General features: G+C 46.3%; 1 protein-coding gene across 1 annotated transcript; it reads left to right on the top strand.

Annotated features, from left to right (window-relative positions):
* Positions 1 to 8190: 8190 nt before the first annotated feature.
* Positions 8191 to 21048, top strand: Gpkow (G-patch domain and KOW motifs). Its single transcript, XM_051142309.1, has 11 exons — positions 8191 to 8493; positions 10160 to 10320; positions 10428 to 10537; positions 12818 to 12927; positions 13969 to 14203; positions 16641 to 16773; positions 17394 to 17532; positions 17748 to 17871; positions 17968 to 18037; positions 19268 to 19353; positions 19429 to 21048. The coding sequence occupies exons 1-11, from the start codon at positions 8324 to 8326 to the stop codon at positions 19561 to 19563; spliced, it is 1473 nt and encodes a 490-aa protein (XP_050998266.1). The 5' UTR covers positions 8191 to 8323; the 3' UTR covers positions 19564 to 21048.
* Positions 21049 to 22244: the final 1196 nt, after the last annotated feature.

Genomic DNA, 22244 nt, shown 5'->3' with positions numbered 1-22244 from the left:
CCAGGGTTGTTAGGTCCTGAGATGTGGCCCAGGGGGAAGAAAAGGCTTAGGGAGGGGCTTTAAAGTGGCAAGACCTTGGGGTTATCCTAGTGTGTTCCACATATTCCTTTAGGGTTTCTGTGATTAGGGGAATCCTCAGAATTATTTGTTGAGCTGGATGCTCAAAGCTGTGATTCTAATCCTCAAAAAGCTGTTGCAGGAAGATTGCCCCTAGTTCCAAGGCAGCCTGGGTTACAATGAGATCCCTGTCACATAAACTGGAGCCAGGGCAGGAGGAGGAGGAGGAGAGTAATCTGTTGAGGGTGCTGCTCTGCATGGTAATCAGGCCAGTGTAGCTTCAGAGTCCTGTGTTGTGCCCACTCTCCTATTATCTCAGCACTTGAGAGGATGAATCAGGAGGTTCCTGAGTTCAAGACCAGCCTGAGCAAGATAGTGAGCTTCGGGCTGGAGAGATGGCTCAGTGGTTAAGAGCACCGCCTGCTCTTCCAAAGGTCCTGAGTTCAATTCTCAGCAACCACATGGTGGGTCACAACCATCTATAATGTAACCTGATGCCCTCTTCTGGCCTACAGGCAGACAACATTATATACTTAATAAATAAATCTTAAAAAAAAAAAAAAAAAAAAAGATAGTGAGCATCTGTCTTAAAAGAAAAAAGAGGACTGGAGAGGTGGCTCAGTGGGTAAGAGCACTGATGGCTCTTTCAGAGGTCCTGAGTTCAACTCCCAGGACCACATGGTGGCTCACAACCATCTATAATGTGATCTGATGCCCTCTTCTGCAGATAAGGCACTCATACACAATAAATAAACAAACAAATAAATATTTTTTTAAAAAAAAGAAAGTGTGAGCAGCAAGATGGCTAAACCACAAAAGGCACTTGCCACCAAGCCTGGCGACCTGAGTTTGATTGCCAGGACTCAGAAGGCAGAAGAAAGAGAATACACATATTGTGGCATATGCCCATGCAGATACACACGCACACATACATATACACACAGTAGATAGATAGAGAGATGGATTTTTTTTAAAGGGAGGGATGCTTCAAATGTAATTTCTGAGAGGTAGAACCTGGAAATGTGACAGGGGTGGGTACTTGGCTTGAGATGCCAGTGTAGTTTAGTGGCTTTGACTGCGTTATGGTCAGAGCTTGAAATATGAGATTTGGGGGCCTGGAAAGATGGCTCAGAAGTTAAGAGCACTGTGTGACAGGCATGGTGGCGCACCCCTTTAATACCAGCACTCAGGAGGCAGAGGCAGGTAGATCTCCGTGAGTTTGAGGCCAGCCTGGTCTACAAAGGGAATCCAGGACAGCCAAGGCTACACACAGAAAAACCCTGTCTAGGAGAAAAAAAAGAGCACTCACTGCTCTTCCAGAGGTCCTGAGTTCAATTCCTAGCAACCACATGGTGGCTCACAACCATCTATAATGTTATCTGATGCCCTCTTCTGGTATGCAGGTGTACATGCAAATAGAGCGTTCATAATTAATTAATTAAAAAAGAAATATGAGAATTGGGGTGACACTTAGATGTTAGAGGGCTGGCCTAGATATTCAGGAGCCAAAACCTCCTCCAGAGTTGTTCCTGGGTATGGTTTGAGGGAGGGGGTCTGGATATTACTAGGGGCAGGAAGTTCAAATAGCTGACCCAAGATTATTTATTAAGAAGAGGTAGCAAGCCGGGCGTGGTGGTGCATGCCTTTAATCCCAGCACTTGGGAGGCAGAGGCAGGCGGATCTCTGTGAGTTCCAGGCCACCCTGGTCTACAGAGTGAGTCCAGAACAGCCAAGGCTACACAGAGAGAGACCCTGTCTCGAAAAACCAAAAAAGGAAGAGGAGGAGGAGGAGGGAGCAGCCAGGAACTGTGCCTCACTCACACCTGTAAAACTAGCCCTGGGGAGGCTCAGGCAGGAAGATCAGCGCAATTTCCATGCCAGGTTATTTTACATCATGAGTCCCAGGTGAGACCCTGTCTCAAAAGAAAGAAAGAAAGAAAGAGAAGAAAAACAAGAACAACAAAAAAGTAAAGGAAGAAAGAGGAGGGGCTTTGAGGAGTATCTAGCAGCAGTGCTGAAAGAGTTAACTAGTGTAAGTGACCCGGAAGTGAGCAAACAAACAACAAATAAAGAATGCAAAGAAGATGTAGAAAGAAAGACACACCCACAGAAGGGGGCGGGGAAGCTGAAAGCAGAATGCTAATTTGACATGGGACCTCACAAAGGCTTCCCTGGTCTCTTGCTACTCCAGACTGGACTCCAGGCTGGACTCTGAAGGACATTAGTATCTTGGATAATGGCCTATTCCAAGGCAGAGGTTCTAAAATGGTGAATACTAATACCCCTAAGGCATGAAAACCTTGATTATTTGGGAGAGCTGTTATACAACGGTTCATGGTGCCCGAGAAGGGTGGTGGAAGAGGATGGGAGTACAAGGAAGGTCCAGGACCTGGCCAGGCCGGAAATCCAGCAGGAGCCCTGAATGCACAAGACTCAGATAGTCACATATGCTGATGCAAGCCTGTAACCCCAGCACTCAGAAACTGAGCTGGAAGAATTATCAAAAGTTGGAGGGCAGCCTGGACTGCAAAAGGAATCTGTGTCAGAAGACAATACATACATACATTTTTTTCAGACAGGATTTCTCTCTGTTTCCTTGGCTGTCCCAGACTCACTTTGTAGACCAGGCTGGCCTTGAACTCACAGTGATCCGCCTGCCTCTGCCTCCCAAGTGCTAGGATTAAAAACATACACCCACCACACTTGGCTATAAATTTATTTTTTAAAAAGAAAAAGAAACTGTTTTTAATATTAACAACTATGTAAGGCATTGATTGATAGGTAGGTAGGAGCCCTTAGATATTTTACTCATTTCTTATGTGTGAGTGCTTTGCCTGCATGTGTGTGTGTGTGTGTGTGTGTGTGTGTGTGTGTGTGTCTGTCTGTCTGTCTGTCTGTCTGTCTGTCTGTGTCTGTGTGTGAATCACATCAGTGCCTGGTGACTTTAGAGGTCTGAAAATCGCATTGGATTCCCCTAGAAAACTAGAATACAGATGTTATAAGTCAACATGTGGGTGTTGGGAACAGAACTGGGATCCCCTGCAGGAGCAACTGATGCTCTTCAGCAGTTAAGCCATCTCTCCAGCCCCATTTCTAGTATTTTTAAATCTCATTTGTTTGTTTGTTTGTTTGGTGTATGCCTGTGTGTGTATGCACTATGTTGGTTCAGGGATCAAACTCATTGGTCAGGCTTGGTGACATGTACCTGAATCCACTAAGCCATCTTTCTGGACCTGTCACTAACATCTTTTTTAAGAACCAAAACAAATTTTCCTTACAAAATTTCTCACTTATTGGGCAGTATATAATCCCAGCAATGGAGAGGCTAAGGCAAGAAGAAGAGGAGGAGGAGGAGAGTGAGGAGGGGGAGGGAAAGAAAGAATGGAAGAAAGACAGGATGGAGCAGGTGGTGGTGGCACTTGCCAGTAATCCCAGCACTTGGGAGGCAAAGGCAGATGGATTGCTGTGAGTTCAAGGCCAGCCTGGTCTACAAAGTGAGTCCAGGACAGCCAGGGCTACACAGAGAAACTCTGTCTTGAAAAACCAAACCAACAAACAAAAAACCTAAGATGCTTTTAAAAATTTTTTGAGACAGGGGTTCTCTGTGTAGCCCTGGCTGTCCTAGACTCTCTTTGTAGACCAGACTGGCCTCGAACTCACATCAACTGGACTGCCTCTGCCTCTCTGAGTGCTGGGACTAAAGGCATGTGCCACTAGGCTTGGCAAGTACTTCAACATTTTTTAAAAAGCTTTAGCCGGCCTGGAACTCAGAGATCTGCCTGACTCTGTATCCCAAGTTTTGGAATCAAAGGCATGCACTGCCATACCTAGCTACTTTTCTCTTCTCTTCTCTCTCTTCTTCTCTTCTTTTCTTCTCTTCTTTCTTCTTCTCTTCTTCTTCTTCTTCTTCTTCTTCTTCTTCTTCTCTTCTCTCTTCTTCTCTTCTTCTTCTCTCTTCTTCTTCTCTTCTCTCTCTCTCCTCCTCCTCCTCCTCCTCCTCCTCCTCCTCCTCCTCCTCTTCCTTCTTCTTCATTTAGGAAATTGATAAGCTAGTTCCCTTTTGTTTAGCATTAAAAAAAAACATTTAGCTGGGCTAAGTGACATACTGTACTCTTTAATTCCAGCACTTGGGAGGCAGAGGCAAGAGGATCTCTAGGTTTGAGGCCAGCATGGTCTACAGAGCAAGTTCCAGGATAGCCAGGGGTACACAGGGGAACCCTGTCTTGAAAAAAAAGTATTTTGCTCTCTCTAACCCCTTTCTCCCTTACTCCCTTTCTCCTTCTCCCTGTCTCCCTCTCTTCCTTTCTGTTTCTGTCTCTCTCTGGGGTACCCCTCCCCATTTCCTTCTCTCCCCATGCTCATTTAATAAACTCCTCTACAACATAATAAAAAGTAAAAACATAAAAATTTTTAAAAATATATTTTATTGATTTATTCATATTACATCTCAATTGTTATCCCATCCCTTGTGTCCTCCCTCCCTCCCATTTTCCCCTTACTCCCCTCCCCTATGACTGTGACTGAGGGAGACCTCCTCCCCCTATATATGCTCGTAGGGTATCAAGTCTCTTCTTGGTAGCCTGCTATCCTTCCTCTGAGTGCCAGCAGGCCTCCCCATCCAGGGACGTTGTCAAATATGGGGCAACAGAGTTCGTGTGAAAGTCAGTCCCCACTCTCCACTCAACTGTGGAGAATGTCCTGTCCATTGGCTAGATCTGGGTAGGGATTCGAAGTTTACTGCATGTATTGTCCTTGGCTGGTGCCATAGTTTGAGCAGGACCCCTGGGCCCAGATCTGCCCATCATAATGTTCTTCTTGTAGGTTTCTAGGACCCTCTGCATCCTTCTATTTCCCCATTCTCCCATGCTTCTCTCACTTAGAGTCCCAATAGGAAGTCCTCCCCTCTGTCCCACTTCCCTGGTAACTAGAAATGATCATAATGAGTGAGTTAACCCAGAAGCAGAAAGAGTCAAAGGGTATATATTCACTTATATCTGGACACTAGCCCAAGGGATATGTCCCATGAAAGTCTTCACTTACCATAAAATAAATTTTAAAAGTATTTTATATGTATGGATGTTTTGCACTAATTGTGTGCCTGGTGGCTGGAAGGGAAGCCAGAAGACAGTATCTGGTCCCCTGTGTGATGGCTGTTCTTACTTCTCAACTTAAGTACAACTGGAATTAACTCAAGCACAAGCAGCTGGATACACCTGTGAGTGCTTGGTTTTTTGTTGTTTTTTTTTAATGTTTTGTTTTGTTTGTTTGTTTTTTGAGACAGGGTTTCTCTGTGTCACCCTGGCTGTCCTAGACTCACTCTGTAGACCAGGCTGGCCTGCAACTCACAGAGATCTGCCTGCCTCTGCCTCCTGAGTGCTGGGATTAAAGGTGTCTGCCACCACCTCCCGAGAGGGCGTTTCTTAAATCATTTGAAGTAGGAAGACCACCTTCTTCTAATCCGGATCTTTGAGATAGGAAGATCCACCTTTATTCTGGGCCCCACCTTCTGCTGGCAATTTATATAAAGAACATGAAAAAAGGGCTGGAGAGATGGCTCAGAGGTTAAGAGCACTGACTGCTCTTCCAGAGGTCCCGAGTTCAATTCCCAGCAACCACATGGTGGCTCACAGGCATCTATAATGAGATCCAGTGCCTTCTTGTGGCGGGAAGGTGCACATGCGAGCAGAACACTGTATAAATAATAAATAAATCTTTAAAAATTAAAAAAAAAAAAGAACATGAAGAAAGAAGCTTGCTCTTTTGGCCTAGGCTGCCTCTGGAAGTAGGTAGCACTTCAGCTGTGACAAGTTACCTCAAAGACAATGACCATCATTGAGAATAATCAGATACCATCTTTCAATCATCCATGTCAACACTGGTAGAAGTAAAAAAAAAAAAAAATAAATAAATAAATATATATATCAGGGTAGTGAAGTGGTGCCACCTATGGTCCAAACAACACAGAAGGCTGAGTGAACAAATTGAGCCTAAGCGCTCCAAGCCAAATTGGACAAATATAGTAAGAACAAGTGTCTTCAAGAAAAAGAAAAAGGTCGCTGGGCGTGATGGTGCACGACTGTGATCTCAGCACTCTCAAGGCAGAGGCAGGTGAACCAATGTGAATTCAAGGCCAGCCTGGTCTACAGAGTGAGTCCAGGACAGCCAAGGCTACCCAGAGGAAACCCCGCCTTGAAAAAAAAGCAAAGAAATAAAAAATAAAACAAAATGAAAAAGTGATTCATTTTAGGTTCAAAATCAAAGCAATACTTTTTTAGTAAGGTCAGTTTATTTACTTTTGATTTTAGTTGTTACATGATAATTGGACATGTTTAGAGAGTGTAGTGTTCAGGTATTTGCAGTGTTCACACGTTGGGCAAATAAATAAAGCTCATTAGCAACCACCAAAAAATAGTTCAGGATTTGGGCATGGTGATGCATGTTTATAATCTCACTACTTGGAAGGTGGACACAGAAGAACCAAGAGTGCAAGGTGAGCCTCAGCTACATAATGAGTGCAAGGTGAGCCTCAGCTACATAATGAGTGCAAGGTGAGCCTCAGCTACATAATGAGTTCAAGGTGAGCCTCAGCTACATAATGAGTTCAAGGTGAGCCTCAGCTACATAATGAGTTCAAGGTGAGCCTCAGCTACATAATGAGTTCAAGGTGAGCCTCTACATATGAGTTCAAGGTGAGCCTCAGCTACATAATGAGTTCAAGGTGAGCCTCAGCTACATAATGAGTTCAAGGTGAGCCTCAGCTATATAATGAGTTCAAGGCCAACCTAGGCTAAAAGAGACCCTGTCTCCAAAAAAGTTGTTTTTATTTAATCCAGAAAAAGTAGTAAAACATATTAATTTTGACATAATGCTGATTCATGATAAGAAGGGCATATCATCATTGAAATTTGCTTTGTTTTGTTCGAAACAGGATGTGTCTCTGTGTAGCCTTGGCTGTCCTGAACTCTTTTTTGTAGACCAGGCTGGCCTGGAACTCACAGCAATCTGCCTGCCTCTGCCTCCCAAGTGCTGGGATTAAGGGTGTGCGCCACCACTGCCCAGCTAGTGAAATTCTTTTAAAATTTAGTTTTATATGTGTAATTAGTATGCATGTGCACCATGTATGTGTCTGGAGCTGGTGGAGCTCAGAAGAGGACATTGTATCTCCTAGAACTTGAATTAGGATGCTTGTGAGTCACCGTGTGGTGCTGGGAATTGAACCTGGTCCTCTGTGAGAGCAATGAGTGCTCTTAACCACTTAACAGTCTCTCCAGCCCCATCTCTGAAATTCTTATCCCAAACTCATAGCCTCAGACTAATTATAAGAAGTCATCAGCCAGGCATGGTGGCTCATGGTGGCAGAGGCAGGAGGATCTCTGTGAGCTCAAGGCCAGCTTGGTCTACAAAGCAAGTCCAGGACAGCCAAGGCTACACAGAGAAATCCTGTCTCGAAAACCAAAAAAAAAAAAAAAAAAAAAAAAAAAAAACACACACACAAAAACATAATGTTAGCTAGGAGTGGTGGCACATGCCTTTAATCCCAGCACATAGGAGGGAGGCAGAAGCAGGCACATTTTTGTGAGTTCTAGTCCATTCAGAGCTTACAATGAGATCTTGTCTAAAAAGTGGAGTAGGAATTTGAAAGAGTAGATAGTTACACAAAGAAACGTGGTCTTGAAACACAAAAGCAACAAAAAAGAAAAAAGAACTTAAAGGACTATATCTTGGTGGTACAATGCTTGCATAGGCAAGGCCCTAAGTCAAGTAAAATTACCAGCACTGCGAATTGAACCACATCCATCGCACAGTCCTGATTTTTCACCTTAGGGACACTTCCTACATCAGTAATGCACAGTAAGTCACACATTGTAGATGCTTATTACACACTTGTCAAACAACTTTTATTTTACTTTGTGTATATAAACATTTTGTCTGCGTTTATGTATGTGCATCGCGTGCGAGCATGGTGCCTGCGGAGGTCGGAAGAGGGTATCGGAGCCTCAGAACTGAATCTAAAAGGTTTGAATACCTAGGAAGAACGGAATCAATCCTTCCTTCACTGGTATATCACTGAGAACTGCATTTCCCAGAATGCTTGGTGCGGCACGTTCTGATGACGTAACGTGTTTTCTCACGTCTTCAAGGAGCCTGTCCTTGAGGCATTGCTTTATGGGATAGGTTGTTCTTGTGCTCCTTGGCCCGCCCCTAGCGACTTGAACTAAACTAAACTTCCCAGCAAGCAGTGCGTTTCCCTGGGAATCGAGACAAGATGGCGGACCCAGAAAATTTGCAGCCGGCTGGCGCCTCAACGGCCCCGATTTCTTTCTGTTTCACTCGCACGTCCGCCCGGAGGCGACTAGCCGACCCCAGAGACAGCGAAGGACCAGTCTCAGAGGAGAAAGATTTCCTGAAGAGCGTGGAAGGGAGGGAGCTGCATAGGTGACACGCCGGGTCTTTCATGTTTTGGAAATCGGTGCGGTGAGAGTAAGCGGGAGGGCAGAAGTAGTTTGTCCTGATGACAGTGGCCTGGAAAGCCTGAAACACAGCATCAGGAAATTTATGGAGGAAGCCGGGCAATGGTGGCCCACGCCTTGAATCCCAGTACTCGGGAGGCAGAGGCAGGCGGATTGCTGTGAGTTCGAGGCCGGCCTGGTTTACAAAGCGAGTCCAGGACAGTCAAGACTACACAGAGAAACCCTGTCTCAAAAAAACAAAAGAAAAATTTTATGGAGGTGTCCAAGAGTGGCGACAAACGCCTGTAATGGGAACTTCTGGGAGGCTGGCGCGGGCGGATCAAAAGTTGAACGCTAGCCTGGGCTGTATGAGAGCCTATATTTAAAAAATCATAATAAACAGGAAGAAAAAATGAGGGCAAGAAGAGGGAGGTTTGTCAGAGATGTGGGTGAAATGGGGTCTTATGACCAGAGGTATAGATTTCTCAGAGAGAAAGTCGCTGGGACTTGAGGACTTGTGCGTTTTGAGACACAGAAAGGAGGCAGAATGTCAGGACTCTGTGTCTCAACTGAAATGGTAGGAGCTTCTCCGATTTGGAGAAAGGCAAATACAGCTCTAGGAAGGCCATCATCAGTATAATTAAGAAAGGCAGTCTAAAAATAAAAAATAAAAAAAAAGAAAGGCAGCCTAAATGCGGGACTTACAGAAGCCGGCTGTCCAGAAGGCAGTTTGCCACCTTGGAGCTGGGGAGAATCTGGAGTAAAGATGGTGATTTTAGGGCATTCTGGTGGAGAATCTATGAGTGATTCACAGGAGACATTTAAAGCTGGGGACTGGAAGAGAGAGAATTCGGGTTTGTCATTCCAGCACTAGGAGGTTGCACCGAGAGGACTGAGAGGTTAGAACACCAGCCTGGGCTACATTGTGAGATAGTGCCCCCCAAAAAGCCAAAATGGGGGGACCTGTGAAAAGTAACCTGTGGGACATGCATGGTTCATAGTGATGGACATTGATACTAATTCTTTTGGGGGAGGTGGTAGGTTTTGGTTTTGGTTTTGGTTTTTCAAGAAAGGGTTTCTCTATGTATCCCTGGCTCTCCTTGGCATTGTAGACCAGCCTGGCCTCGAACTCACAGGGATCCACCTGCCTCTGCCTCCGCCTCCGCCTCCCGAGAGTTGGAATTAAAGACGTGCGCCACCAGCCCAGTTCTATTCTTTCTTTCTTGATATCTATTTGTTGTTTGTTTGTTTGTTTGAGGCAGGGTTTCTCTGTGTGGCCCTGGCTGTCCTGGCACACAGTCTGTAGACCAGGCTGGCCTTGAACTCAGAGATCCTACCTGCGTTTGCCTCCCAAGGGCTGGGATTACAGGCCTGTGCTATCACTGCCCAGCTGATAGTTCTACTTACTTTGGTTTTTTTTGTTTGTTTGTTTGTTTGTTTGTTTGTTTGTTTGTTTGTTTGTTTGAGACAGGGTCTCTCTGTGTAGCCCTGGCTGTCCTACACTCATTCTATAGACCAGGCTGGCCTCGAACTCACAGAGATCCGCCTGCCTCTGCCTCCCTGAGTGCTGGGATTACAGGCGTGCTCCAGCACACCCAGGTCTACTTTCTAATATGTCTACTTTCCCAACCTTTTTGCTCTATCCACATCAGTGTGAACCCCACAGAAGCCCCGAAGGAACTGGCCATCCCATTGATCCAGGATGGCTCTCGAAGGCAACAGCTGTCCAAGAACCCTAAGCCATCCTCAGAAACTAGCACTGGCTTGATGTCCGATGGTGTGTTGTCCCTGGCTGTGAAGGAACTCATTGAGGGTAAGTGAAGCCTCCTCTCCCCCTTTGCTGTGCCCCAGTGCAGCTAGAAGGGAAAGCTGTCGGAAGGATAGGGTGTGGCCTCATTGATTCCTCCCATTCTTCCTTAGAATCCAAGAAGTCTCTGGAGGAGAGGGAGAATGCAGGTGTTGACCCCACGCTCACTATTCCCATGATCCAGAAAGGGGAAGGAACAGACAGCGATGCCCAGGCTGAGCCAGTGAGCTGACCCTTTGCCTCCCTCCCGCACCATTCCCTGTCCCCTGTCTTCCTCGCTGCCTTGCACATAGCAGGGACCGTGTGAATGTGTGTCCCAAAGTCTTGCCAGTTAGCCTTTCCTCCTTCCATCCCTATGAGGAGCGTTAACAAATCCATAGCAGGGTGGTGTTTTTTTTTTTTTTTTAAGTACTTGACTTCTGGAATTATCTGAATGAGGTGGACAGCGAAGTAGATGGGAAATACAAATGCTGTAAGGCTGTACACTATTTGGAGCCACATTTGTTTGTTTCCTCTTTTCTTCTTTCTTTCTTTCTTTGTTCTTTTTTAGCCTGTAGTACTTGATGAACACCAAAGCAACCAGCATTAGCTGGTCGTGGTCCTAGCACTCGGGAGGCAGAGGCAGGCAGATCTCTGTGAGTTCGAGGCCAGTCTGGTCTACAAAGCTAGAACAGCCAAGGCTACACAGAGAAACCCTATCTGCTGTGGGGGGAGAAAAAAAGAATGAAAGAAGCCGGTATTATTGGATTGGAATGAATGAGGGGCCATACCTTGGGGGCCAGATCAAAAGGGCCCTTCTGAGCCATGGAGGGGGGAGGATGGACTTGGGGGGAAATCATGAGCAGAGAAAGGTTGTAACCAGGGCCCCACCGGCTGCCATACCCCAAAATGACTAGTAAGTGAAGCTGAGGAGGAAAGCAAGTTGCCTAATCCAGCAAACAGATGGGAAGGACCCTCATGGAGGTGGCAGGAGTGAGGCCTGGAAGCATAGTTTAGATCTGATCAGAGTGGGTACTCCCTTTGGTTGGTTGGTCAGATTTGGTTTTTCGAGACAGGGTTTCTCTGTGTAGCCTTGGCTGCCCTGGACTCACTCTGTAGACCAGGCTGGCCTCGAACTCACAGTGATCCGCCTGCCCCTCTCGAGTGCTGGGATTATAGGCGTGCGCCACCATGGCTCCTCGTTAATTTCTTACCATCTCTGCTTCCACCTCTCCATTTCAATCATGTTGATTTTCATGGTGCTTATCCTATATAGAAAGTCTTACCTTACCCTCGGCCTTTGGTTGGTTAGTTGGTTGGCTTTGTTTTGAGACAGGCTCTCACTGTGTAGCCGTGGCTGGCCTTGAGCTCATGGATATATGCTGTCCAACTCCCCAAATATGGCGTGTGCCTCCTGGCCCAGCGGGCCTTTAATTTTCCACCTGAGGCTGTTTGGAGCACTCTTCTTCTCCCACCTTCTCTCATTTACCCGATTAAATGTCGTATCAGTGGAACTCCGCTCTCTTTGCCATTCCTTTAGACATTTTTTTGGTTTTGATTTTAAGATGGCGGTCTCACCATGTTGCCCAGGCTGGTTTGCAGTTCTTGGGTTGAAGTCACACTCACCTCATACATGGCTGGGACTACTGGACTGTGCCCCTGGGCACAGTACTGCTTTATTTTTCTTTATAAAATGTATCATCACCTGCTATGTCGTGTTTTCAGGACCTGATACATTATATGCCTTGACAATTAGAACATAAGCCCCACAGAGGTTTTCTATTTTATTAGTTCCTTGCACTTAGCACCTAAAATATAGAATAGCATTCTCCACAGAATAGGTTCTTTTTTTAAAAAATTAAGGCATGTTTATTTTTATTTCATGTGTATGACTTTTGCCTACATGTTTGTATGTGCACCATGCCCCTTGACCACTATGCTGTCTCTTCAGCCTCTATAATAGGTTCTTTATAAATACTTGTTGAATCTGGGTGCAGTGGTGGTGCACACCTTTAATCTCAGTATTTAAGAGGCAGAGGCAGGCGGACCACTGTGCCTTTGAAGCTAGCCTGGTCTGGTAAACATAGAGAGGTCCAGGATAGCTAGAACTACATAGTGAGATCCTGTCTCCAACAAACACTGGGGGAGCGGGGGTCCTATAGCAATGGCTCAGAAGTTCAGAGCACTTGTTGCTCCTGGAGAGAGCCTGGGTTCCATCCCAGCACCCACATGGCTCACATTCCTTCAGGGCAGCCAGTGCTCTCTTCTGGCCTCTACTGAAAGCAGGCACAGCATGCATGGCAGCCATGCATATATGTGAGCAAAGCACTCACACACAGAGAGGAAGATCAGTCTAAAAGGGTTTTGTTGTTACTGAAGGACGGAGGGGTAGAGGAGCAAAGTGAGGAGCGGTGAGAAGAAGTCACCGCTGTAGAAAGTCACCGCGTGGGTGGTAGCACATGTCCTGCAGACAGAGGGCCCATCCCAAGCGAAGCCTGACTCCCTTCTCCTGCCTGACCAATAGGTGCCAGAGGAAGCTGACTATGAGACAGTCCCTGTGGAGGCCTACGCGCTGGCCTTGCTGCAGGGCATGGGATGGAAACCGGACAAGGGCATCGGCAATACTTTCAGTCAGTGAGTTTGGTGGGGGAGGGGGGACCGTGGCTATAAACAAGACCCCTAGAACCATCCAGGTGGTGAGGGACGACATTATCCTCCTCACCAGCTCAGTAGTGGCCCAGTACTCTTTCAAACTCTGGTTTCCACTGACCTTGTTAGTGCAAAAGAAAAAAACCAAAAGAGCAAACCACCTCAGACTTGGCATCAAAACAGTAAGACGATCCCACTTAGGTAGTCAGTTTCTTCATCTGAAAAAAACCTTACAGGTTTGTTGCAAGAGTTAAATGGTAGGGTTTAGTCCCTAGTAAGGAGAAACTAAGCATCTTGACTCTTATTTCATAGACTGATAATCCCTTTGCTGGGCTGGTGTGTAGCCCAGTGATACAGGCTTGCCTAGCATGTAAAAGGTCCAGAGTTCCATCCCTAGAACTCCAAAGCAAAAATCCTTTTGCACTTGTAAATCTCAAAGAATTCCTGAGTCATTTGGTACCCAGATATGGTTGTGACTGGTATTTGTGCTGTTCTCCTTGCTCCTTGCTCTGTCACAGATCATAGGATTTCTTCTGTGAAGATATTGGTATATTTGTTTATATGGACCTAACTTTGGCACTTGTAGATAGGATATAATAGCTAGTACATAGACAAGTTAGTGCAGTTGAACGAAATGAAATTGCTATGGGGGGGTGAGGGGGTTAAAAGTGTAACTCAGTGGTAGAGTATGCATTGAGGCCTTATATTCGACCCCTAGCGCCACAAGAAAAGAAAATGGCATTTTTATAGCTCAGAAATATGATATTAGAAATGGTAATCTAAATCTAGATGTGGAGCTGGTGATGGCTGGGCAGGTGAGGGCCTGTAAACCTGTCGACCTCAGGATTCATGTGGTTGAGAGTAGACTCCCACAAATCATCCTCCGTTTTTCACATGTGCATCGCGGTGCATAAGCATACACAAGTAAATAAAGAAATTGAAACTAAGTATTTCGGAGGTGGGCTTGCATGCCGGCAGGGTTGTGCTGAAGATTTGTACCCCATACGCCTGTGATCTTCTTTGCAGGGTAGTGAAGCCCAGGATCAACTCTCTAAGACCCAAGGGCTTAGGGCTGGGTGCCAACCTGAGGGAAGCCCAGGCCTTGGCCTCCAGTGCCTCTCACCACCCACCAAGACCACATGGAGACCGAGAGAAGAAGAAGAAGGGTGGGGACCGAGAGAAGGAAGACCAGCCGCAAGGGTTGGTGCCTGGAGGAGCTGTGCTCATCCTTTCTGGCCCTCACCGGGGCCTCTATGGGAAGGTAAGAAACCACATTCCCGAAGCCATGTCAGGTAGCAGGGGAGACTAATTTGAGAGCCAGAAAGGCTGCCAGTCAAGCCAGGAGTTGGTACATGCCTGTAATCCCAATACTCCAGAAATTGAGGCAGGGAGATCACAAATTCAAGACCTGCTTGGCTTACATAGATCCAGTATTCAGGAGGAAGTGATAAAGTCGCCAGAGCAATCCGGCTGCTATAGAAGGCTGGACTGGCCAGCTCCAGATTCAGCAAGAGTGTCTGCTTCACTAAAGGGCAGAGTGATCAAGGAAGACACCTGATACCAACTTTGAGCCTTCACGTACATGCAGACACAGAAACATAGCAAAAAATGTTGGGTTTTTTTTTTTTTTTAAACAATCTTTGGCAGTTTTATTTAAGAGCTTTTCTAAACTGGTGCAGTCGCACACACATCCCAGCACTCAGAGAGGCAGAGGCAGGCAGATCTCTGAGAGTTTAAGGCCAGCCTGGTCTATAAAGTGAGTCCAGGACAGCCAAGGCTATTATACAGAGAAACCCTGTTTTGTTTTGCTTTGTTTTAAAAAGGAGCTTTTCTGGTTTAGTTTTCCTCCGTTTGTTCTGGCATGCTTTTGAGAATATCAGAATTAGCCAGGCGACGGTGGCTCACTCCTTTAATCCCAGCACTCGGGAGGCAGAGGCAGGTGGATCACTGTGAGTTTGGGGCCAGCCTGGTCTACAAGGAGAGTCCAGGACAGCCAAGGCTACACAGAGAATCTCTTTCTAGTAGTTGTGAGCTCTCTGGCATGGATGCTGGGAATCAAGCTCAGGTCTGCTCGAGCGATATTTGTCTTAACTGCTAAGCTGTCTCTCCTTCCCTCCAAGTCCTAGTCCTGCAGGCCTGCCTGGCTCCCTGCTTCAGTGGGTACTCCAGAATGGTTTGCAGGGCCTTTTTGAGCCTCAGTTATCAACCAAAAGGGAGAAAATGCCACATCCCACAACTTCCACAAAACTTCCTAGTACCTAGGAAGCTCAAACAGGAAAATTGCTGCAAGTTTAAAGCCATTCTGGGCTATATGACAAATATTAGGTCTAGCCTGGACCCTATCTTGAAAAAAGTAAGATCCAGGGAGATGTCTCTGTGTGTAAAATGACTGACTAGTGTGCAAGCATGAGGACATGAGTTCGGATCCCTAGCAGTCACATAAAAGCTGGACACAGATATATCTATAACCCAGAACCGGGCAGTAGAGACTCTAGGCAGATCTCTGGAGCTCGTTGGCCAGCCAGTATAGCTGAATCAATGAGCTCCAGGATCACTGTCTCTAAAAAAGATGCTGGGGCCTGGAGAGATGGCTCAGCAGTTAAGAATACTGGCTGCTCTTCTAAAGGATCTGGGTTCGATTTCCAACATCTGCATTGCAGTTCACAACTGTGCAACTCCAGTCCCAGGACATCAGCACCCTTTCCTGGGCTCCGCAGATACCAGGCATGTACATGACATGGTGTGCCAAGACATACATGCAGGCAAAATACGTGAGCACATAAATTAAAATTTCAAAGAAGTAAGGCAGATCTCTGTAACTTTAAAGTCGGCCTGGTAATATAACGAGTTCCAGGCCAGCCAGGGCTAGCTACAAAGTCTCTAAAAAGAAAAAAAAGGAAGCCAGGTGTGGTGGCGCATGCCTTTAATCCCAGCACTCGGGAGGCAGAGGCAGGTGGATCGCTGTGAGTTTGAGGCCAGCCTGGTCTACAAAGCAAGTCCAGGGTAGCCAAGGCTACACAGAGAAATCCTGTCTGCAAAAAAAAGGGCAGGGGGAGGAAAAAGTATACGGTGATGAACATTCAAGGAAGACACCTAATGCCGACTTCAGTCCTCCACCCACATGCACACACCATACAAACAGTAAGTACGTGTATGTACAATACATATATACACAGGTCTTCATTTTACATTTTGCTAAGGGAGACACACGAACATAATGCCTGGTCTTACTTTTCAGGAGTCATTGTTTAGGAGAGGAGACAAAAGTATCATGCGTAGTCCTAGCCATCATACATTTGGGCATAGTGGTATACAACTTGAATCACAGCACTCAGAGACTGGTGGATTTCTTGAGTTAGAGGCCAGCCAGGATTACATAGTTGAGAACTTCGATTCAAAAGCAAAACAAAGCTGGGGGTGGTGGCGCATGCCTTTAATCCCAGCACTCGGGAGGCAGAGGCAGGTGGATCGCTGTGAGTTCGAGGCCAGCCTGGTCTACAAAGTGAGCCCAGGACAGCCAAGGCTACACAGAGAGACCTTGTCTCAGAAAAAGAAAAAAAAAGCAAAACAAATGAAAAGGTCACAGCGTGGTGAGGGTGGGAGAGACAGAAGGAGGTCAAACCTGTTGGAGGTAGGACATTTGGGGCCTAGCAGTGGCAGTCATTCACCCTCTGCCTTATTCCTACCTCCTACCTTAGATAGAAGGCCTTGATCCTGACAATGTCCGGGCCATGGTTCGCCTGGCGGCAGGCAACTGTATCATGACTGTTAGTGAGTATTGCCTGCGGCCTGTTTCCCAGAAGGAGTTCGATAGCCACGCCTCACAGCCAGGTGAGATCCTCTAGCTGAAGAATTCGAGAAGCATGGCAACAGGCAGGCTCTCTCCAGATCTGTAGGGAGGACGGGCTGTGTGACTTCCAGTCAGAGGTCAGGGATGAGAAGGGGCAAGAGGGGTTTATTCCTTTTTGTGTTTGGTGGTGCTAAGGTTAGAACCCAGAGCCTTGACAATGCCAAGTGGGCTCCAGCAAGGAGCCATGCCTTGCCTCACCTAGCTCAGCTCAGCTTGTTGAGTTTGACTTAGAAAGGCCTGATCTAATACTCTCCCCATCTTCATCCTCTGTAAGCAGCAAGAAATGGGGCTGGAAACCAGTTCCCACCCCCAGGAGGTCCTGAGGTGATGGTCTCTCCTTTGTGAAATATGAGAGTAGGGTTGGGGTGTGAGCAAAGGAGAGGCAGACAGAACAGTAGTGGTTGTGGGAGGGGCAGCTCTTCCACTCTGTTAGGAACGCTAGGCTGTTGACTCCGGCGTCTCCACTGTGGCTGGGTGGTTGAGAGGAACTTCCTGAAGGAGGTGGCTAGGGAATGGGGCCTTTGGCAGGACAGTGGCCCTTGAGAACAAATGCCAGTGAGACAGCGAGGCTTTCTTGCTCTCCCTATGCTTCCTTAAACAGGGCACGTGAGCAAAACTTCTACAGAGCAGCACAACAGAACAACTGGAACAGCCTTGTCATTGAAGGCCCTCCAGAATCAGGAGGACTCAAAGAAGAGGCACAAGGATTCAGAGAGGAAGCGGGAACACCCTCCAGACCGGTAGGAGCCTGGGCAGGAGCCTGGGCCTCTGGCCTTGCAGAAGAAGGCAAGGTGTGGGTGGCTCAAGCAGTCAGGGAAACTTCCAGGACAAGGTAGAGTATAGAAAGAATTGGAAACATTAGTAGGGGTGGGTTTTACAGCATGGCTTTTAATGATAGGCTGGCTGCAACATGGGCGTGACAAAAAGCTAAGCCAGGTGCTGGCTTTCTCCACAGACAGGATGGACCTGTGGCCAAGAGTGAGAAAGCAGCCCCGAAGAACAAGCACTGGCTGCACAGGGACTTACGTGTGCGCTTCATTGACAAAGTGCACAAGGGTGGCCGCTATTACAACACCAAGGTATGAAGCCCACAACCTGAGTCAGTCCCCTTCCTCACCTAGAGACTGGGCTCTTTAACTTTCTAACATCGTACTTCCTCCTGCTCATCTCTCTAGATGACAATTGAAGATGTCCTGAGCCCAGATACTTGTGTATGTCGGACAGATGAAGGCCGAGTTCTGGAAGGTAAGTGTGAGCCACTGTACCTGGGATGTCCCTGTCCTAGAGGATGATAAAGAAAGGGTCTTGGGGCTAGAGAGATGGCTCAGAGCTTAAGAGCACTGCCTGTTGTTCCAGAGGTCCTGAGTTCAATTCCCAGCAACCACATGGTGGCTCACAACCATCTACAATGTGATCTGGTGCCCTCTTCTGGCCTTCAGGTGTACATGGAGGCAGAGCACTGTGTACATAATAATAAATAAATAAATGTTTTTTTTTAAAAAGGGTCTCTTCCAGAGGACTCAATCAAGTTCAATTCCCAGCAACCACATGGTGGCTCAAAACTAATCCCAGCACTGGAGAGGCAGAGGCAGGTGGATATCTGTGACATCAATGCCAGCCTGGTCTACAAAACCGAGTCCAGGACAGCCAAGGCGACACAGAAACCCTGTCTCAAAAACAGTTAAGCAACAAAACAACAACAAAAATGAAAGAAAAGAGTGGTACCTGAGGCCAAGAGCTAGGAAGTTGGCAGGGTTCAGGGTCTTTGTTTTATTTTGTTTTTTGAGACAGGATTTCTCTGTGTAGCCTTGGCTGTCCTGGACTCATTTTATAGACCAGGCTGGCCTTGAACTCACAGTGATCTGCCTGCCTCTGCCTCCCTGAGTGCTGGGATTAAAAGGTGTGCACCACCATGCCCGGATGCGTTCAGGTTCTTTGCAAGGCTCTTTGAGAGCAGATAGTTCCTTGAGAGGGATTACCTAAGCCCTATCTATTTTCTATGTCAGTTAGCATGAAAATGACTATCTGTCCCTGTCAAAATGGTTCCGTTTACAGGAAGTGTACTGAGCTCACTCTGCAGGGCAGGCTAAGAACATGCCAAGTAAACAGTTCTGTAGGAAAATGCTCCTGTGTGGCGGTTATTTCTGTGACCTCCTAGACCTGTGAAATAGGTAGAATGGGGCTCTATCTATCAACAGGGTATAAGATAGCTCTAATAGCCGGGCGTGGTGGCGCACGCCTTTAATCCCAGCACTTGGGAGGCAGAGGCAGGCGGATCGCTGTGAGTTCAAGACCAGCCTGGTCTACAAAGTGAGTCCAGGATGGCCAAGGCTAACACAGAGAAACCCTGTCTCGAAAAACCAAAAAAAAAAAAAAAAAAAGATAGCTCTAATAAATATTAGCAAAGCCCTCCTGTCAGGATGTGGCCAGGCTGGCCCTTGCGGCAGACCTCATTCCCCTTTCCCTCATCTGCAGGTGTGAGAGAAAACATGCTGGAAACCCTGATTCCCAAGGGAGAGGGCCACCGAGTGATGGTGGTGCTGGGACCACATGCTGGAAAGGTGAGTGCCATGCCTGGAAACGAGAGTCTGGGGATCACTGAGGATCTGGGCTGACTCTGTCCCATCCCTCCTCAGGTGGGACTCCTTCTGAGTCGGGACAGAATGCAGAGTCAGGCTTTGGTACAACTCAGGAGAGAGAATCGGGTGGTGGAGCTCCACTATGACGCCATCTGCCAGTACGTGGGCCCCAGTGACTCGGATGAAGACTGACATGTGGACCATCACTCAGACCGTCACTGGCTGTATAGCAGTCTATAGCAGATGCCATGGAGAAGATGGGGAGATTGTTCTGTTCTCCTTTGAAGTGCAAGGTCAGGGACCTGAGTAGATAGACCAGGCTATTTACCAAAATTTACAGCATAATAGAAAACCATTTTAAATAGTGGAAAGATAACATCAAAACCAGTGCGCGAGCTGCGAATGCAGGTGGGAACTGAGATGCCTGAGGTGGAAATACTTCATTTCTTAGCCTCATTTCCATGCTGAGGGTGCAGGACAAGTTAAATTACCCATTCAATATAGAGCTCGCTCTAGGAACATAGAAACTATGGACTCTGTCCCCAGACAAACACTATACAAATCTCCAGTGCCGCATCTCAGAACAGCTTCCTCAGTTTGGATCTTGAAAGGCCTTTGAAGGCCATAGCTTTTTTTTTTTTTAAATAAAGATTTATTGTATTTTTAATTATATATGTTTGTGTGTGTGCGTGTCAGTGTGAGGGTTTATGATTGTGACTACAAATGCTTTTCAGAGACCATGAGTGTTGAGTCTCCCTGGGAGATATAGGCAATTTAAGCTGCCCAGCATGGGGGCTTGGAACCAAACTTGGGTCCTCTGGAAGAGCAGCAAGCACTCTTAACCACTGAGCATCTCTCCAGCCCATATGCCCATGTCATAAAGGATTCTTGCCCAGGGTTATCCTAGTAGCACGTACTTCTGACCTTTAAAAAATAAAGACCTGGCAGAGAGTCCTTAAGTCATGACTTAAAACCGCCAAACCTGAACCAAATTAGACTTTTCCTGCCTTATAATTTAGTTATGTTTGAGTAAGGAAAAACTGACTGCTGCTCCCATTGACAACTCTAGTAGGGTCATCTGTTGCATCCTTGATCCAGGGCAGACCTCCAGGAGTGTCTGTGAGCTGATGATGCCCTGAAGAGAAATGGGGACTTATGCCCACAAATGCAATGGGCTAGTTCTAATTTACAAAGAAGCCAGTCACTTTCAGTCCCAAAACATTGGCTTAGAAGTTAAAAGGTACTTCTGATTCATCCAGTTAAGAATCCTGAGCCTTTTTCCTGCTTAATGGCCTGAGATAAAACTCAACAAGAGAAGTCAGGGCCTTAGACACAATTATTTCTAAATCATCCCTGAAGCATAAGTCATTCGTGCAATAAATGGTATTTGACTTAGATCTGGGCCACAGGTAAAAATACCTAATGTGTGAGCCTATGGCATACACTGTAGAGAATCAAAACACCCCAGCCATGATGATACAGGTAAATGTGGCTAGGGCCTGGTTCCATTCCCAGTACCACCAGGGGAAAAAAGAAACTGCTGTCTCTGTTGAACAAAGGCAAATTGAACTCTGCCAAACTGAGCCAAAATGAACAGACATAAAAAGACACGAGTCACCGAGTATGGTGGCCCATATCTGTAATCTGGCACTTGAGATGCTGAAACAGGAAGATTTCCATGAGTTCCAGGACAGTCTGAGCTTCACTGAAAGACCCTTTCTTCAAAAACTTAAAAAAACAAACCAGGAAATGTACAAAGCATGTACCTTTGATCCTAGCATTCAGAAGGCAGAAGCAGGCAGACAGATCTCTATGAGTGTGGAGCCAGCCTGGTCTACATCACAGGTTCCAGGACAGCCAGGGCTACCTAGTAAGAACTTGTCTCAAAAACAGAAGTAAGGATGATGTGGCTTTTCCCCTTCCTACCATCCCTTTTATGTCTCTCTCTGGTTTAATTGATATAGCTAAGACTGACACTGTATCAAGTAAGATAGGGGAGAGTGGGGATTCTTCCCTACCTTATTCCTGATTTTAGAGGAAATGCTCACTGTGTCCTGTTTATAATGTTGGCTATAGGTTTCTTGTATATAGCCTTTACCATTTTGATGTCTTTTCCATCTATTCCTACAGTTTCCAGAGCTTTTATTACAAAACTATGTTGAACTTTGTCAAATGGGTTTTCAGCATCAACTGAAATAATTAATGAGGTTTCTGACCTCAAGTTTGTTTATATGATGTATTCCATTTACTGGTTTATGTATGTTGAAACAACTTTGCCTTTTTGGGATGAATGAGGCCCACTTGGTTGTAATGTGTATTCTTCTGAACGTGTTCCTAAATTCAGTTTGTAAGCATTTTGTTAGGAATTTTTTAACATAACATTTTTATTGGTTCTCTGGGAATATAACTTCGTTTACCTGATTACACTTATATCTCCTACCTTCCATGTCTGGCCCCCAACCTTGTGACCCCATAAAAAAGTAATAATAAATCAATAAATAAGTAAATAAATAAATATAGACCAAAAATACCTAAGCCAATTTTGTGTTATCTGTATACTCACTGGAGCATGGGGGAGGGGTGGCCTGCCCCTCGGCCAGAAGCCATCAATTGTGGAGAGCTGACTTCAGCATCTTAATCTTTTTTTCCGCCCTAAGACAGGGTTTCTCTGTTTTAGTCCTGGCTGTCCTGGAACTTACTCTGTAGACCAGGCTGGCCTTGAACTCACAGAGATCCACCTGCCTCTACCTCCCAAGTGCTGAGATTAAAGGCACGTGCCGCTGCCGCCACCACCCAGCCTTAATCATACTTTTTTTAAAGGGTTATTTAAGACTTCTCTTTGGAGCCGGGCGATGGTGGCGCATGCCTTTAAT

Source organism: Acomys russatus, chromosome X, assembly GCF_903995435.1.
Source record: "Acomys russatus chromosome X, mAcoRus1.1, whole genome shotgun sequence".
NCBI lineage: Eukaryota > Metazoa > Chordata > Mammalia > Rodentia > Muridae > Acomys > Acomys russatus.
This window is presented reverse-complemented; position numbering and strand designations above follow the sequence as displayed.